The following is a 19,277-nucleotide window of genomic DNA, read 5'->3' on the forward strand; positions in this document are numbered from 1 at the left end:
TCAGAGCAGCGCTGGACTGAATGAGGCTACAGATCAGCCGGGTGACTGAGCCCAGTGTTGAGCAGGGAGGAGGGCAGGGGCGAAGCAATTAACACGACAGCATTGCCATCATGACACGATTCATAGTGGAAGTAGAGATGGCTTTCGCAGAGGAAAAAAAACAAAAAACAGCATACTCTAGTGTAATCAGGATATTAAATATTTATCTGTCTCCAGACAGGAAAGCTGGACATACAATATTGATATTATAAAGCCATGGTTTCCAACTGTCTTCTTCAGACGTACCTCCACCGCCCAGCCTGATGAACTCAAATACCTCTTCATAGGGGTGTTTCAAATGTGTTCATTTGTTGTTTCATTTCAGTCATCCAAATCAAACGTTGTATATTATGGACAGCAGATCTTTACACAGTTCATAATTTGCATATAATCATCCATGACTGGCTAAACATACACCAAAGAGAAGGTTAAATAGATTTTAAGCAGTGCGGATGAGTGGTGTCACGTTAACTTTAAGCTAATTATTTGTCATTCATTCAGTCAGTCAGTCATTTATCAATAACCTTTTGCCAACTATTTGAGAGGTTTAATGTAGCTAATAATAAACCCTTTCAACTATTCAGCTATTTCAATGGTTGGCTTCACACTAACCATATCCCTCAGGGAGATCTGGGGGTGTGTGCAGGTGGGTTCTGCTCATGTAGTTGCGGTGCCTCTGGGAGCGGACCCGTCTCTCCTGGGCCCGCTGGTCACCGCCGCTGGGTGGCAACGCCGTGGTGGGCGTGGCCCCATTTGTGCTGACTGGCGTGTTCTCATCCACGATGCAGCTGAGAGGCCGTCCAGGGCTGGAGTACTCTGATGCAGGCCTGAGAGGGACAGGAGGAGGAGGGGGATCGAGAAGGAAACCAAGAAGAAACGGTAAGGTGACGGTCAATCAGTGTTAGAATGAAAGATAGAGAACGTATAAGAAAGCTTAAAAGGATTGAAAAGGAGGAAGTGAGCCCTACAAACACAAACAGCAGCAAATCAATAGGCAGTATTCAGGAAGTCTTCAGGTGCTAACTAGAAAATCTATACAAGGCAGCACACAAACAGCCCATCAAACACAGACGTACTGAGACCGCCTGAGGTCAAGCTTGTTAAGAACTGAGTGATACAGACAGTAAGAACAGACAGAGACAGCGCAGGGAAGAGATGCCTCTCTTTCCTATCCTGTCAGCTCCGTGACTTCCCTGGCTCTTCCACATCATTAAACACCACTGTCTGCAGCAGTCTGTCTGACACCTTTTCTTTTTTTCTTTTCTTTTTTTTTTTTAGGAGCCCACTCCAGTCTTGGACAGACTCCCCCAGTTTGGGAGCACCAAGGTCAGAGATGAGGTCTTCCACCACCTGCTGCTGTTTGATTTAAGAGGCCTGGGTTTGAGTTTCTGAGGGCCGCAGAGTGTACTCACCTGGTAGGTCTCTCCCACTGTGTGGTGCGTGTGATGTGGTTCAAGTACTGGATTCGTCCAGACGCTGTCCTCCTCTCCTCCCAGCTGGCAGCAGGAACATACACAGACACAGCAGTGAGTGTACATGGTTAAGCAGCCACAGAACCATCTCGTGGTGTTCTGGCTCCTTGCTCTGTCTCACCACATGTAAATATCATATTCTGCGTATCTTTCCCCTCCGAACCTAAAGGCTGCATTTATTGTTTTGGATTTGCAACGGCCTCTCAAAAAGCTCCCTCTGAGATGATAAGAGATTTCCCCAAACTCACTCACCCATCTGGAAGATCATTGTCAAACAGCCGACTGCAGTCCACCACAGGGCCTCCTGTGCCTATCCGGTCCCTAGACTGCAGGCTCACTGCAGCAACACATGGCAGACAGATGCACACACGAGGATTACTAGACAGCAGATTACAGTTCAGGCACAGATATTTTATCGAAGCACAAAATGGTGCTATATATCTTTATGAGTAACAGGGATAGGGTTCGGTTTTATCAGTGGTATCCTGGAGGGTCTGGTTAAAGTGAGTTTATTTGTTCCTTCTGCAGGGAGGGTCTGGTATTATGAAATCTAAACCTACATTTTACATGAAGACTGTGATATATGTTGCAGCTTTCTGAGCAACGGGAGAGGGCAACACTTGACAGACTGGAGCTGAATACATGTCATATTTATACACTTCTAATGTCATTATAAAGGATATCCTCAGGAGTATTTCGGACCTCCATACACCATGCATCAACATCCAAGAAGAAACCAGAACATGGAGGACTGTTACAAGCTCCAGGATTACTAGAAGAACTGCAGCAACTACTACTCTACTACTCTAATTAAAGTGACTTTTTTTTCCCAAATCTTTTTTTGTGCAACGAAATGCATCTTTGCTTGCATGCAGATCTGTACTCACCCACTATCTGGCCTCTGACTGTGTCACTGTCATTGGGACTCAGCTTGTTCAAGTCTAGTCTCTGGTCTGGAGAGAGAAGACAGAAGTGCAGAGAGCGCAGACGCAAAAGGCAGGGACAAAGAGTACACGATGAGACAAACAGGAAATGAGAATAAAGATGAAAGAAAGAGTGGAAAAGAGAGACAGCAAAGAGGATTCATCAGTGTCAGAGAGATGCATGTAAACTAGCATGTGCTGAGATGCATTTTTCCCTCTCCAAGTCCCATTGCTCTGTATCATTTACAGCACTCAGAGTCAATTCCTCTCTCCCTCATTATCTGTCTCATTCTTCAGTCTGTAGACCACAGCTCGGCTGTGCCCTGGAACAGATGGTCTGGTCTGTGGAACAGCCATGGGCTGTAAAAGTCTCACTGAGCATCGGTACAGAGCAGGCTTCAGTTCAAATGCAGAGGTCAAACATTTGACAAATTTCAGTACAAAGCCTGCACTATTCCACTCAGTCTTAGCATGGACATGAACTTCTGCCAAAGTCTGGAAACTCTTTGTCTGAACTTCTTAAAGTCTGCGGAATTTGAGAGAGAGGGAGAAAGAGAGAGATCATGCAGAAAAAAAAAAGAGGACAAAAAAAAAAAAAAAAAGTTGCCTGCAGACATGAGAAATGCCACTATCTGCTCTCTGTTGTCTGGGTGTCATGCAGATCAGCTCAGGATGTCTGTCTAGACTAAACAGGGACCAAAACAGGCAATGGTCAAACCGTTACAAGGCTGGCCGGAGGTCAGCAGCCACAGAGAAAACAGAAAACACACAAACAGACAGTAAAATGTATGCTGAGAAGTGCACTCACAACTACATACGTCTTAAATACGTATGTAGTCATATACACAAAGACAAGAGACACAGACACTCTGCAATTATACACAAATGTTATAGTCAACCAAAGACACTCTGCAATTATACACAAATATTTTAGTCAACCCAATGCCCTCTCCAAGGCCTGTGGAGGGGACAAAACTGCAACTGCTGGTAAATTCCTCACAAAAATACAAAAGAATGACAAATACTCACATGGGGAGAGAGACCACAACAAAGAGAACACAACAAATCTACGCTTACACTTAAATAGCTGTACAATTATGCATGTCTGCGTGAAATGACCGGTTGTCTAGATCGGCAGACGGAGATAGAGGGAGGTTAGTCACAATGGCATTTTGTGTGTGTGTGTGTGTGTGTGTGTGTGTGTGTGTGGACACGCTGCCAGTCGATGGAGGAGACTGAAGGGGTGAGGAGGAGGCCAGGAGAGAAAGGAAATGCAGAAGCAAACCACTCACAGCTGTGGCACAAGGCTCAGGTTTCCTGTGTCGCTCCAGGAAAACAACAGTGTCAGGGGCTTCTAGGAAAGGCGGTGGGATTCTTTCCTGCTCCTGCCGACGAGGCAGCGGGCCCAGCGAGCAGGTACCAGCGCACCACGCAGGAAAATCACTCCAGACCGCTTTGTTGGAGCTATAGCTGTCTGGCACTGCTTTCACTAGGAGCCACTTACTAAAGCCTCCATCTCATTTATCCAGTTAGCTTCTGACGCGAGACATTTTTAACAGTAATTGCAGGGTGATGTTGATTGGCTCTTCCTGTTCTGGCAGGGGGGCAGAGTGTTGACCCCTCTCTCACATTGGTCTGGCCTCTGTCAGACCTAGTGAGGGAGACAGGACACTAAAAGGAGCTACTCCATGTTCTGTCACTTAGCCCTGACAGCAGCGTTGTGTTATTAACTTCTGCTTCTTATCACACTGCTGGTACAAGACCGGCTTGACGCACACGGCCTCATTTAAGCGGTGATCAGAATACTGATGTCTCATGAATAACTACAATACATAATTTAAAAGTTGGTCTCAGACCAGGCAGAGGAATGAACTGAGTAAACTGTTACTGGCAGAAATCAGCAGAACAGTGCAAAAACCAGCAGCAGGACCATGACCATGCAAAACAGAATAAGACCCACGTGTAAATACACTTCCCTGTGCACCACAATCCCACACAGCTTAAAGATTTCAAACATAATAAGAAAGGGCATTAACAGGCTGATACATTGGATTAATACTGACACTTACAGCCTGTGTCTTTAAGGCGGTTGATAGCGTTGGACAGAAGGCGGACACAGCCCAGGAACCCAGCCCCTTGCTTCTTGTGAATCTTCTTGTGATTCCACACGCTGATGGTGATAGAATCGGATTTCCCGATGTATCTGAGGGGAAAGAGAGAGGCAGGAGACATGATTAATATTCAGTAATGATGGACTCTTTCATTGATGCCGTAAGAATTGTCACGTGACAACAGCTTTATAAGAGCTAACGTCTCACTCAGGATGTCCTCCGCAATGCAGGGGAGACACACATCCGACAGAGGCTACCACTAAGTCTCCTCATCAAGGACACATTACGAGACACAGTCGGGACACGGATGAGGAAGGGGAAGAGGAAGGTGGGGTGGCTGAGAGGGATTTTCCAGCCAGTGGATGTGTAAATCTGACCCTGAGTGTCTGAGTGTGAGACAACACAAGCAGACTGCAACCCTGTGAATCATTTAAATGGTCACAGCGGCACCGTCCCACATATCAGGACAGACGGCCGAGGGAGGAAGGGACACAGTAGAGAGATGACGATAACGTGATGAGAGCAGCAACAAAACTGCTGTGAAATAACGGTGAAAATACTCGAAACCGTGACAGAGTTTCTGAGCATGTGGCAGACTGTGGAAAAAAAAATGGCTTTTTAAATGAGGCGGAACTCAAAGCTTTCGGCTTCCCTTTGGGCTTATATGAAAAATCAAAATGACCAGCTTGATTGAGCCAGATTAACTGAAAGCGTAATTGAGGTTAAACAGTCATCAATCATGCTGTCAAATGCTGTGCGTTGTAATTTGAGTTATATAATTCAAGGATTGTTTGTCCGCAAGTAAATGATGTTGAAGCAGTTTTAGGAGAAGCTCATGCACTGTCGGCGTGTGAACATGAGACACACTACATGCATGTCTGGTGTAAAAATCACACCATTTGCTAGATGCCAACATCACATAGTAATCAATAATTACAGAACAAATATCACACAAGAAGAATTTGTAGCAATGCTAGCAGCTCTTTGAGGCTGTGCTAAGTCACAGCAGTGCTTTGAGCTAAAGGCTAATGTCACCATGCTAACATGCTCACAATGATGTTGCTAAAAAGTTGATTTTAAGTGGGTATAATATTGAACATTTTAGTTTAACGTGTTGTTATGTTACTTTGCTAATTAGCACAAAACACAACGTACAGCTGAGGCTGATGAGAATGTCATTAACAGTGCAGGTATTGATCATAAACCAAAGTAATGGACATTTCAAGTTATGACCTGATGGTGGCGCTAGATGAAAAATGGGAACATGAATGCGTGCAAGTAAAGAACACGGTCAGGTAATTATATTGTGTTCAGACAACCAAAGATGTGTAGGTAGACGAAACAGATTATTTCCTGACTGCCTATAAAGGTCTCCTCCAGCGTGCTCATGCTGCTCTCCCCTCTCCCTCTCCTCGTGTGTCAGACAAGGCTGGGGGTGTGATAAAATCTCACCATGTGAACCTGTTGTGGCACATCTGCTCGGGTGGGCTCCCTCCTTTAGTCTAAAACTAATCATCTGTACGATTCGCAGAACTGCATCCCACTGTAATTATCATGCTGCTTACCAAAAGGGATATGAAACAATGGGGCTGTGAGTAAGACGTCTGGACATTTTGAGCCGAAGCCAAATGCCTGTCTGGGGTGCGATGTGAGAGAGCTGCTATGTCAGACAGACGTGACGGGAGGGAAGTATTACAACCAAACCCCAGTCATCTGGATCACCCTCCATGTAATAAAATTCATTAGTCTGGCTAAGATTTTTAATACCAGTCATAGGCAATAACGTAATAATACACACACACACACACACACACACACACACACACACACACACACACACACTAGAGACAATGGGAAAACTATAATAAAAGGAAAAAGCAGCAGATTTAAAGAGTCAGATGTGCTTTCTAAATACATCCTTTTATTTGGCAGACTGTATTCATACAAGACGCATCTTTGGCTGCGTTTTTAGGAGCTTTTTCCTGCGAGTTACTGCCAAGAACATATGGTCAAAGTGAAAGAAACAGCAACACGGGTCACAATCTGAGATACAAACAGACACAAAAGGGAAGGCTCACTACACTAACATTCACAACTTGGACCTGAAACCCGCTGATGCTCTCAAATTGATTGACAGATCTTTTAATACATGGACTTGCACTAGGGAACCGCTGAATCTGTCCTCTGATGCTGTTAAAAACTTAACACTGACTCACAACCAGGGGTACTTGTACCTCAGGGGGTGCTTCTGCACCGAGTCAGCTGTAACACATGAACGCCACATGCTGCAATAGTAAGCAGGTGGAAACTCTTAGCTAAATGTAAATGGTTAAAATAGATAAAAGAAAGCAATTGAACTATAGAGCTTCACAGATATCAGATAAACACAGATGAAGATCAGGAGTCTCTTATGCTTCTTTTGCATTGTGGCACTTGTTTTAGGCTCTTTTGCTCAGCCCTTCACTACACAGTAACACTAAGGATCTAATAAAGCATTAATGGACGTGCTGTTTAACTGGGTGCTTCCATAGAAATTCAGCTCGCATAGTGGGAGGAAAAATAGATAGATGAGTGGGCATAAATAATTTGAGTCTAGACTGGGCACTTAACAGCGCAGATGTATTATTTAACGATGTCATTTCTGAAGAACTCCTAATTAACAAAATGTGATGGAGTGCACACTGGAGGGACATGACACTCACTGTGAATATCAAGGTCCTCTAAAACACACATATATATATATCATACTACTGATAATCAGTGTGTCCTCAGGAGTGGTTGTGCTCATGCTTCCTTCATTTTAAGCCGGTCCTGTCGTATTTAGTGATTTTTGTGTGTGTTTTACAAACGCGGTGCAGGCAGAGTGCGTGTGAGGGGCAAGCAGCCAGAGAGACTGTGTCTGCTATCCTTGGCATGCCGGCCACATCCTGCAACAATGCTGAGGAGGGTCACAGTTCACGGGACAGTTTGCTGGCTGTGGCTGACCAATGAAACCAAGGCCCCGGACACGCATGCACACACACACACACACTCACAGACACACAGTATTTCTACGCCCTCACATGAGCACATACAACAAAGTGGAAAAAAAAAACGTCTGCCAACAGCTTTAATGCACTCGGCTGTATTCGGAACACCAGGTGTTGCAGGCGTATTTTAACAAGTGTGAGCCAGCCAGGCGGCTTTCAGTCAATTAAAACCCCTCTCCTCCAACACACCACCTGAGAGTCTGTCTGTCTTCTGCTGAGGAGAAACACTGACAGAGAGCAAAGGGGGCACACCGATGTTGAACTTATTGCTGGCACAGAAACACAAGCAATTTTTACATAAACTCCAGTCAGCTGCGTCTGCAGGCTCATGGGACAAATGAGCTCTCCATCGATCCATCTTTTAAAAGGTGTGCGCGTGACTTTTTCCGCCTCTTGTCAAATATGACACGAGTAGCTAATTTAACAGCCATGTAGAGAGAGGGGTCCTGTATCCCCAGCAACCAAACAAACGGAGACATGTGCTTCCTCTCGCTGTTGGCTACGCATGACGGTTGGATAAACACCGGGGCGAATACTGGAAACTTTCACTCTCACATTTTCACTCACGCTCTCCATCTCCATTTTTTTCCCCCTGGTTGCTTTCACGGGACAAACCATCTTTGGGAAAGGCAATCAGGGTACAACAAGACATGCACGTGTTTCAGTCAATGGAAGAAAATAATATTGGAGACGCCCCTCCTTTCTTTAAATACTGCTGCGAGGGACATTTTTAGCCTCTTTGCTGGCGCTCCAGGGTTATGTCATTACAGAGTATCGAGATAAGTGAGAAAGCAGATGCAAGAGCTGTTTGCATCTGTTACTGTTTAGGTCCTGTTAATGGCACAGCCTGTCACTTCTCAGCGTGCTCACGTACTGAGGTTAAAAAAGAAAGGCATAAAAACTGTGAGGCATTGTAACAGCCTGTGCAGACACTCAACTGCTGTTTGTAATCAGATTAAGTCTTTAGGAAGGTGGGCGGTATTCAAATAAACAAAGGAGGAATGGGATTTTAGCTTTGTCTTTGGAAACAGATGTCAGGAACAAACGCATGAGAAGGCTCTGGGACTCACAGGTCATAGTGTTGGTTCCACTTGGGGTCAAGTGTGTTCCTCACAGTGTCTGTAGAGTGGCATTGCCCCGAACCGTCCACAACAACCTTGGCAAAGGGATCAGGGAGACCTGCAGGGAGGGAAGAAAAAAAAAACCTCCTCAGCTGCATTCGCCAAGAATAAATCACAGATAAACAATGTAACAAGACACAAATGACAACATTACGCAGCAGTGTTAACTTGCTAACATGGCAGATGGTGATAAATACAACTGGCACAGATGCTGTGGTGTTTACAGCACTGTTGTCTGCTCGGGGACCAGTCCAGACCACTCACAGATTACTCATTGTTTACTTCCTCAGATTTGTTGCATTTTCTGAATTAAGTCCTTAGAAGAGTACAGTTTTGAATGACTAAATGAATAGAAATGAATTTGTTGCTCTGAGGGAAATGAGGGAATATACACAGAATGATTACTGCTGAATCTATTAGTAGATTTGTTGACAAAAAACCCCCATCAGTTCTAGGTTTGGTGAGAGGTTATTTAAGTCATTTATCAGGAGAACATACAAACATACGGTCAGATTTGGCTGCAGTGCCGACTGTTTGCTTTTCATATTATCAGACACTGAATCTTTATTATTTTTGACATTTTATACAATGAAAAATTCATTAATAATTCAAAAGATTATGTGTGGCAGGTGTATAACTGATAGGTGAGGCCTGTGTTTGACATTTGCCTTGAAAATCATATGGATGTGCTTAAAGAAAGCACAACAAATAAGCAAAGATTTACTGACAAGCACATTATGGCTTTAGTTCACGAAGCAGAACATGCAAACACACGCGTGGGTGCACACACACACGCACACATTTTTATCTATGGTTTCAGTGCTGCTTTCCACCCTTAGTGAATGTTTGCTCAGCTCCTGGGCGTTGGAATGGCAGGAATGGGCACCACAGAAACCACCTGAGTGAGCAGAAGACCTTTAACATGCTCATTCACCATGACAGCCTGACCCAAACACACCCAAACAATCGCAACACTAAAGACACCTACACGTGAGTTATTAAGTCTTCAGTGGAGAAAACGAGCTGTGTGTTTTATGCAAACTGGTTGAAGAGAAAGTTGCCCCAAAAATAGATTCACTGTATTTTAGTGACATTTCACAAATGACACATGATGCCACTCATTCCCTAATTCCAAGGATATATGCTGTAAACCATCCAAATCTGGTGAAATTGCGAAATAAGTAGATCGTAGTACGCCTTTGAAGTCTGGTGGTGGCTGACAGCAGGCACTCAATCGGCCCAAAGTGACCCACATTTTACAGTGCATGCATCATATACCCACAAAACCACAACTGAAAACCAAACAGGGTGTGAAAAGCAAATATAGGTTTATCGTGAACAGTTGGGATTGGCGGATACTTACGGAAGAAGTCTTTCTTCACCAGGTTTTTGGCGCAGAGGACTGTGAAAAAAAAAAAAAGAAAAGGGAACAGTTAAGCCTTAATTGAACCTATAAGCAAAACAGGGTTTTAAAGCAGCAGGAATGTGCATGGGTAGGCAGCAGGGGATGGTTTGTTGAGTTCAGGACTCAAGGAGGGAAACACAAGTTAAACACAGGCCGACTTTGGTACAGATTACACAAACCATCTCTTACCTACAACTAAGAATTGTAATGGCACACTATGCCTACAATGTGAATCAAGACTCCGCTTCGACACCAGCAGAGGAACTAACCTTCACCGTGGGTTTAAAGTTTACAGAGAGCTCTTGCATCATTAGAATAAAAACATGTCACTGTGACATTGTAATTAAGTGTTTAAGCTAAAGGAGGAGACGCTTTGTCCCAAACCGGCCTGCCGGCAGCAGAGAGGTTGATCCTGTTGATCTCCTCTTGAGAGCCACAGAGGCGGTTGCTGAGGTGATGAGGCAGAGCCGGATGGATGAGGAAGCTCAGTCACCACCTGGGCGTCTGGAGTTACAGTTACAGCCTGTGAGTCAGGCGCATGGAAATACAGTTTTGGTTTGGCTTATTTCTGTGATAAAAGTTTTCTGAGGAAACACACACTAATTGGTCTGGATGTGGCTGATTCAGTGGTTTGCACAGAGATGGAAATATAATGAATGTGACTGCACATAGTTTTATATTTAACAGCTGTTCTGCTGTCAAATAACATTTAAGATAGTTTTATATTCTATTTTGTAGCTCAACTCATATTCTGTAAAAAAAAGCAGGTGACTTCATATCACGCAATTTAAAATATTTCATTTTATTTGTGACTGCAAAGCTAGAAGAGTTCATCTTGTTTTTTTTCTACTCTTGATTACTCTGAGACCTCTTGACTCATTCAGCTTTTGTAGGCTACATATGATGACCAAAAAGTTAAAATTCAGATTGTAACTACTTTAAAATGGCACAAAAATATGTATTAAATATAATATTTTTGGATGCAGAATGATGCCCCGCTGTTTCACTGATTAAGAACAGCCATTCATTTTCCATAAATTGCATCCATCCACAACACTGCCTGTTACATGCAGTCACAGTTTTGTCACTGTAACCGCAGGCTGGTCTTAAGACAGCTGCAGTATGACAGGCCTCATGCTGCCATATGAGCCCATTTCACACCTTTCATGGGTGATATCTACCTGATGTCTAGTCCAGCTCCTGGGCTGGTCGTAGTGTCAAAACTATTGTGATCATTAATTAATCACTGAAGTTATTTTTCAAGCCTATGAAATGTGACAGTTTACAGTTTTTCTTTGTCATGTGTGAGAGAAAAATGAATCTACTTGGGGTCAAACAAGGAATTTCAGGATGTCAACCTCAATTTTAGCAACTGTTATAGGCAATTTTCAACACTTTCTGCCATTTATAAGACCAAACAATGCACGTATTAATCAAGAAAATAGTAGCAGATCAACAGTCATTAGTCACAGCCCGAGTTAGCTGGATGTGCCTTTTCTCTGGCCTGCCCACTCCCTGAGTGTGCAGGTGACAGTGTGCAGTCTTTACTTAGCTAATACAAGCAGACAAATCCATGGTGGCAGACTGCCGCTTAAGTCATTCAATCTGCAGCCACTGCCAACTCATCTGCCCCCTCCGTCCCATGCCACACATACTCAGACATGTCAAATATCACCCTGGATCACTTAAGGTCTTAGCGAAAACTATTTCACCCACCAGGAATCAGAGGGAGGAGGACGTACCTTCTGAGTGCCGTGCCAGCAAAATTAAACACACAAATCACCAGTGTGGAACACACCAACATCTATATATGCATGCGGCACAAGGGACACACACACACTCACACGGCTGTGGGTTTAATGACAAGTATCCTATTAAAAAAAGAGAGAGGGAGGAGCAAAAAAACAGACAAGTAAGCTGGATGCATACCCTCCTGGGGGGGAGGGGGAGGGGTGCCGAACATGCTCGACAGATGAGGAAGAATTTCTTTCCGCAAACATCCCTGGGAATGTGTTATGTTCCAGTGAAACCCACCTCATTTCTGAAACATCTGGTATGCATCGCTTTCAGACGCGCTCTTCCTGAACGCGCAGACAAGCATGCGCATGTGCACACACACACAGACACACACACAGACACACACACACACACACACACACACACACACACACACCCCAGAGACAACTCGTTCTCTGTTCCAGCTCCACTGATCTAATTAATTATTAACAAAGGAATAAGTGTGCACGTGTGTGTGCGCATGTGCATGCTCCGAGGCCTTAAGAGAGGTGAAAAAGGTGGAGGTAAGGCAACAGGTGACATTTTGCTTTGTGCTTGCACAATGCTTCTGCCCCCCATGCCACACACATGTACATAATGCCAAAAAGAGCCCGAAAATGATCTGATGGTGTTTCCAGAGGGAGAAAAAACATCAAGCACTGTTCCCCAGTCTAGAAGAAGAAGTCACAATGCAACAAATCCACATGAGGTTGAGAGAAAGAACGGTGAACCACTGGGAAATATGACTCTACATAAAAAGGTAAGGCAGTGGCAACAAACCCTTCATTCAAAGTGCAGACCGGTACAAAGAAATGACAGCAAAGACAAAATGAGACCAACTGCAGGGCAAGGCAAGACATGACAAGGCCCACACAATGGCCAGCTCAGCTTAAAACCAAAGTAAGCTGAGCAAAACCTGCAGACCCTCCAGTGAGTACATAAGCATTCCTCTGCCAGCCACACAGCAGGAAGGCAACACCGCGATTCTACCTATACATGCTTCTTATGAAAACATGCTGAACTGTGGCTGGAATCAGACAATGGAGAGAAGACCTGTGAAAACCGGAGGCAGTGGTAGCAGGGAAGCCAACTAGGAGTCCGACGCGTGAAGAGCGCGTGGACAGCAATCAGGACGCAGAGGAATCCAAGCATCAGAATGCACTGTCATTATAAAACCACCGCCTATTTTGCATAAAGTATGATTTTATGTCATTTGCAGGCATATAGAAGAGAGATTGGTAAGGCTCTACAATACCACCTCAGCAGGCTTACCCGGAGGATAAGGACAGACACACAGATTCAAATGTGTGTCATTATATACTGTACACACGCAGCACACACTGCAGCATGAAGCCTCCTGAGACAGCCTTTCTGACACTGGATATGCACGCTGAGAGACTGACGTACAATATATGCGATGACTAAATGATGACTGAATTATTAAGGATGCAATGGACAGAAGCCTTGTAATATATGCGAGCTAGTTCACGCATGAATGTAGACCCGACTCTCTCCTTTTCCATTAAAACACTGCTGAAACTATTTTGTAGTGGCTTCCTCTTCAGGGTTCTCTTTGATCCATGTCTATGAAGTGTTGGCAACCAAATAACACAACTTTGGTGTCTACAAAAGCCTGTCTAATCAGCTCCTTCTCCTCCTGAGCGTCCACTTAGAGGAGAAAATGTGGGCCTCCCCGTGCCTCACATCCAGAGAGGAGAAAAAAGAATCAGAAGCTGAACTGAGCCCTTTAGCTGAGCCGAGGGCTTCACTCAGACTACCAGCAAAGTCGCCCCGTCTTTCTGTGACTGATACTGCGACTGCCGACGACTCAAAGCACTCTCAGATCTGTGACATGAGGGGTGGGGGCTGGGTTTTCGGGGACTGTTGGTTGGAGCTGCCTTGTCACCCTCTGTAGAAAGACCGGCCTCATTTATGTTTGATGGAGCATCTCTGGGGTTTCGGCATCCTTCTCTCTGACAATCCCCTTCGAGTGCACAAATCTGTACTTCTAACACACCGCCAGCATGCAAAGGTCTAAAGTCTCTAATGATGTTCTATTAATTGTAACTGTGATGCTCTGAATTTACAAAGCCGCTTCTGAGAGGAAATCAAATAAATAAACAGGAAGAGGAGTAGGGAGGGGGGGATCTGAATGTAGGGCAAACAGGCAAAATGTGTGCTGTTGTGGGAAACGGGGTCCTGATGACAGAAGCCTTCCCCAAGAAAAGGAAGTGGGCGAGCTTGCACCTACAGGGCAGCGTCATAAATCTGTTGCTTAATTGGTCACCCTGGACAGGCTTTCCCATGCTCACAAGCCGACAAATATAATTATGTGCTCCCTCTCCCTCTGTGCATGAAAATGAAAGAGAGACACGTAAGCGCACACACAGTCAACCCCACAATGTGAGGGACACACACGCGCGCATGCCCCCGAGATTTTAGAAATGATGGGAAAACTAGGAACACTAAACCCTCATTTCAGCTACACCAGCTAGAATCACATCATTTCTGTTCCACGGCCTCACTGTCCAGAATGCTGTTTTCAATGGGGGGGGGGGGGGGGGGTTTGGCTCAACCAAACGCTAGCACGTTGCTAGCATTAATATGGGGTGAGGGGTTAGATGGGACAAATACAGAGCCTGAATCATATCTGCAGATCTGATCTTTACAGAAGAAATGTGAGTGACAAAATAACACAGAATTTACTTGTTCATTGCTCCTTAACAGTGTGGTGGGGGCGGTGGAGGGGATGTGAGACCACTTGAGCACAAACTAATTTTTCCAAACAATTTCACACTTGACACTATGGCACGATATTTCACAACACAAAAATCTGACAATATGCATCATAAACTCAAAAATGAACTGCTCTATCAGTTCAACCATATGGATTTCTGACAGCCGTGTTCCTATGCCTGGCGTCCAGTACAGGGCTATGAGCAATTATCTATTTTATTATTGGTTAATCTGCATTATTTTGATTAACTGATTAACTATTTTGTCAATAAAATGTCTAGAAAATGTTGAAAAATGACTTTATAATCTGCCAGTCTTAAGTGATGTTTTCCAAATCATTATCCTATTTGACAATCAGTTCAAAAACCAAATATATCAAAATTACATATATGACAGAGAAAAGAAGAAAATGAACATGTTATAGAAGGTAAAAGCAGAGAGACATCTGGCCTTTTGGTTTAAAAAACAGCTGAAGTGATTCATCAACTATCAAAATAGAACGACCAGTTGATAAGCTGACTGGATATTCTCTTTTGATTCATTACTTTGTTCCAAAACAGTATTAGAAAAATTGTTAAACTGTCTTTAACCAGTTTAAAAATAAGAAACCTTTATTGTGCGTTGAACAGTGAAGCCAACAGGCGGATGACTGCATCATCACACTCCTCGGCGGTTTCTAACTTTCTAACAAAAACGTACAGACACACACTCCGGAAAAGCATCACGTAACCCCCGTGTGTCTCAGCCCATCTAAAATCCTCTGTCGTCATAGCGACGGCAAGTATGGAGGCAGAGCTGAGAGAAGGGTTTCACTGTGTTGCCCGTGTTTCTTATTCCGGTCGCACTGCCTCACACAGCCAGGGACTGCAAGCAAGAGACGGCTATGACACATTTATAAAGACGACGGACAAAGAAAGCAGCATTAGAGGCCTTTTCCACTCACAGCCATCATTTAGACCAGTGCTGACTTCTGAGAGGTATGACAAGGCAGCATACAGCTTTTCACTGCTAGCTGCTTTTCGTATGAAGCACAAAATCAGTCAAACACACAGGTATCCGAGTCCATCACTGCGAGTACGAAGTTCAGCGTCTCCAAGTTAACTTTCCATCATCAGATCATCCACATGAGACTTTTCAACGGGAATAGGGATCACACACTCTTCCCCTCGTCTGATAAATGAGCAAAACCTTTTAGGCTGTCGTCCCACTTCTCCTTTACTAAGTATTGTTATTTTAAGCAGACCACAGAAGAAGGGTTCATACCAGTGTTCATACAGATATTTAAGCATAAAATTCAAACCCTTTTTGAGCCCTTTTATGGCACTTAAACCAAAAGTTTCCAGACTCTGGAAGCGTTCACCATCACATCTAAACTGTTCCTATAAAAGCAAATGTGAGAAATGAAGTTTCAGATTTCTGTATATCACTAGCAATCAATGTTAACTGTCACTTTATTTCACAAGCTGTTTTTATTAAATTTTATTTTGATCATGATTATTTAACGCTTGAGTCAACACGGAAATCAAGCATTTTTCAATGAGTTTACTTGAACTCAAGCATATTCATAACTGTGAATACATAACGGATGTACGGATGCGATCGCAGACTCAAGCACAAGAGGTTAAAACCCATGAAAACACTGTTGGAAAAAATGCAGCATCATCTAACCACCCCCTATAGCCCCACATAATGCCAGTGGAAGAAACAAATGCTTGAAGAAGTCTGTCAGTGGCTAAGTCTCGAGTGTTGCGTGTATGTTCTCGGTGGCTGCTCAGCTGATTGCAGCTTATTAGTCACATAATGGCTTTCCACATTACAGCCCAAATAGGGCTGCCTCCCCTGAGGACAGCAGGGAAAGCTAAACAAACACCACATTTGGCTGATTATCAGCTCGGATTTGCCGAGCTCCCTCCTTTGCCAGTCCGTCTCTTTATAAAAATCAATTCCTCTGAGTGGCAACAGCAGCTCCATGCAGACAGAGATGGAGACCTTGGGGTGAAGTTAAAGTTCCACCTGTGGGGAGAGGATGGGCCCAGTTTCTCACAGGCTGGCACACAAAGAGCCCTACTGTGCAGGCGAATCAATGAAGTCCACCAGACGCAAGCCAAACACCTGGGGAGGGAGAGGGTCACGTGACGTCTAGGGGGAGGGAGGGCAGGGGGCGTCGTCATGGTAGCAATCACTGGTCAAAGCAAGATGGGAGTGGGCTTTCTTCGGTTGTGGACTGACATACACGGCCACCAACAGTCGTGTTCACACACACACACACACACACAGTGACACAATGAAGCATGGGAAAAGAAAAAGAGCACCGTGGGGAAAAGAGGGTTCACACTGCCTGTCGTCTGTCCTGCGGTCAGCCATTACACTGGAGCCTATGAGGAGGAGGAAGTGGGGGTGTGGGAACGGAGACAACCGCCTGGTAATATTCCACCATTACCATCCCTGTCCCAAGTCAAAACTGTCTGGAAACACAGCCTAATAAGACGGAGAGGAGGGAGCATTTCAAAGTATCAGCTGATCTTCTCCTTGTGTGGAATCATAGCTGTGTGAACCTAAACACATCTCTTCAGGCCCACTGGCTCAGGTTGACCCCATTCTGAACCTCCCTTCCTGTCCACCTGGTTCCTCCAGTCCAGTGCACTGACCCAGACCGCCAGACAGTCTGACACATCTTCAGGGAACAGTACCTCCTCCCCACTCTTCCAGCCCCCAACCTTTCCTCTGCCTGTCTGCCTGTTTGTCTGTCTGCCCTGTTTTGACTCCAGGCTCAGACCCATGCACTCTCATGTGCAGTATTGTTCTTCTATAAACAAAGGGCTTCCCTTTCCCCTCTCCACTCCTCCCTAAAACCTAAAGGGAGGGAGCAAAATGGAGATGAAGACGGCCGAGTTGACTGACAAGTGCTGACGGTCATGCTGGTAAACCTGTTCCTTATCTGTCTCCCGCAAATCTCGTCTCCTAATCGGTCTTCTATGACAGTCTGTGGAGTATCGGTTGGTCTCGAACGCCGCGTCATCCCTGGGGCTGCAGGGTGCGGGGAGGGTGGTACGAGCTGGGTGCCGGAGCTTCCATGCATGGCAACCTCACAGACACGCAGGCACTCAGTCAGACACAGGAAGGAAATTAGGCGCAGTTCATAGGGAATAAGTCCAAGTTCATTTTGAAGTGAACCCACTCTGCCACTGACCCAAAGCCCTTGTTGAACAAAAAGTTCCAGGAACCATGGAGCCAGATGAACCATATGTTCCTTTTGCGCATTCCTGTTTGCATTTCCACTTCATCTAAAGAACCATGAAGATTTGAAATGCTTTCGTCTCACAAACACACGAGGAAACACCACAAGGTTGACATATTGCTGTTTGTATTTATTGTGGTGGGACTACGATGATTTTATGAATGTAATTAGATGATACGCAGAGATGGAAAAGATGGGAAACTCCATCTTGTCTCCAAAGTAGATGATGTGCTGAGTGTTTGATGGTCACTCATTTTTGCTTTATTATGTAACCGCTACAGAACTATTCCTACATGAAGCTTGTTTCTCTTGTTCACTCGCTCTATCCTCTCTCCATTCCCTCTCTCATTCATTGACTACCTCTCTCTACCAGTCCCCTCAGTCTTTATCTGATTTAAGTTGAGAAGGTGATAATACCTTATTTTGTTTTTGTTTTTTATGTTATCAGACAGTAAGCAATACTAGATACTATATACTTAGTACTTCTCTGTTTTGTAAATGAAGCGGTATAGACGATGTAGTTGCTACAGGGTCTGTGTTAGGGATGGGTCATTAAATTATAAGCACAAGTCCTAAATAAACTATATTTAGTCCCTGGTTCCTCCAGCCAAAATACAGGTTTAGTTCTGGTGTTCCTCAAAGGTTCCTGGTCCCCTGGGAAATGTCCTATGAGTGTCAGTCCACCCGACTGCCATTGTCAGGATGCCACACTCTCACTTACAGGGCAAATAATGATCAACTATACAGACGTTCCAATCAATTGAATATCCACATTCTGACACTTGAAATGTAATATAAGGAAGTGCAAGAACAGCTAAACCTTCATTATCTCTCAAAAGCAGATACCAAACTTTGAGCCTCTCAAAAAGGTCCTGCTTTATGGAGTACATCTGCCACAGAGTCAACTGCACCACCCATTCACAGAGTACCTTCAGTGCTACCCGATTCATGACAAAAGTGGGTTACTTTTTAAAGACCTGGCTACACCACTTAACTTTAGTCCTTAACTGCAGTCAGGCAGAAGAGAGCGAGGAAGCAGTGTAGAATTTCAGGAACTCGGTCCAACTCTTCACGGGGTGTAGGCTAACTGTGGAAATGTGGTTGAGGGAAAGTGACTTGTAGGCACTGGGAAATATCCCAGCTTTGGCAGGTTTTTATATCTTAGCAAATCCACTTATGTAATATGCAAATCTGACCTCCTGGTCACAAAATATAGATATTAGAGTCATTGATGGCACAGTGATCATGGAACTACTAAGTGCCAGGAAAATCTTCTAATACCTCTAAACAGACCTGCAATTTCCAAGATTCAGAAAATTAGAAAGGAAAAAGTAACAAAATCTCCCCGTGCATCATTTTATACTGAGAGGAAAACAGAAAGGAAACACTTCAAAAAAAGGGGGGGGGGGGACTTGATCCTTTCAAAA

At 44.4% G+C, this 19,277-nt stretch overlaps 1 protein-coding gene across 2 annotated transcripts in view; it reads right to left on the minus strand.

Moving 5' to 3' along the window:
- smurf2 (SMAD specific E3 ubiquitin protein ligase 2) overlaps nucleotides 1–19,277 on the minus strand; it is a 45,172-nt gene that overhangs the window by 14,390 nt on the left and 11,505 nt on the right. For both annotated transcript variants that reach the window (XM_076752649.1, XM_076752648.1), the window contains 7 exons: nucleotides 10,059–10,097; nucleotides 8,645–8,753; nucleotides 4,504–4,637; nucleotides 2,399–2,464; nucleotides 1,764–1,848; nucleotides 1,452–1,535; nucleotides 652–866 (listed from right to left, as the gene is read on the minus strand). In XM_076752649.1, coding sequence (XP_076608764.1) covers nucleotides 652–866; nucleotides 1,452–1,535; nucleotides 1,764–1,848; nucleotides 2,399–2,464; nucleotides 4,504–4,637; nucleotides 8,645–8,753; nucleotides 10,059–10,097 — 732 coding nt within the window. The remainder of the gene's footprint in view (nucleotides 1–651; nucleotides 867–1,451; nucleotides 1,536–1,763; nucleotides 1,849–2,398; nucleotides 2,465–4,503; nucleotides 4,638–8,644; nucleotides 8,754–10,058; nucleotides 10,098–19,277) is intronic.

Source organism: Chaetodon auriga, chromosome 16 (assembly GCF_051107435.1).
Source record: "Chaetodon auriga isolate fChaAug3 chromosome 16, fChaAug3.hap1, whole genome shotgun sequence".
Lineage (NCBI taxonomy): Eukaryota > Metazoa > Chordata > Actinopteri > Chaetodontiformes > Chaetodontidae > Chaetodon > Chaetodon auriga.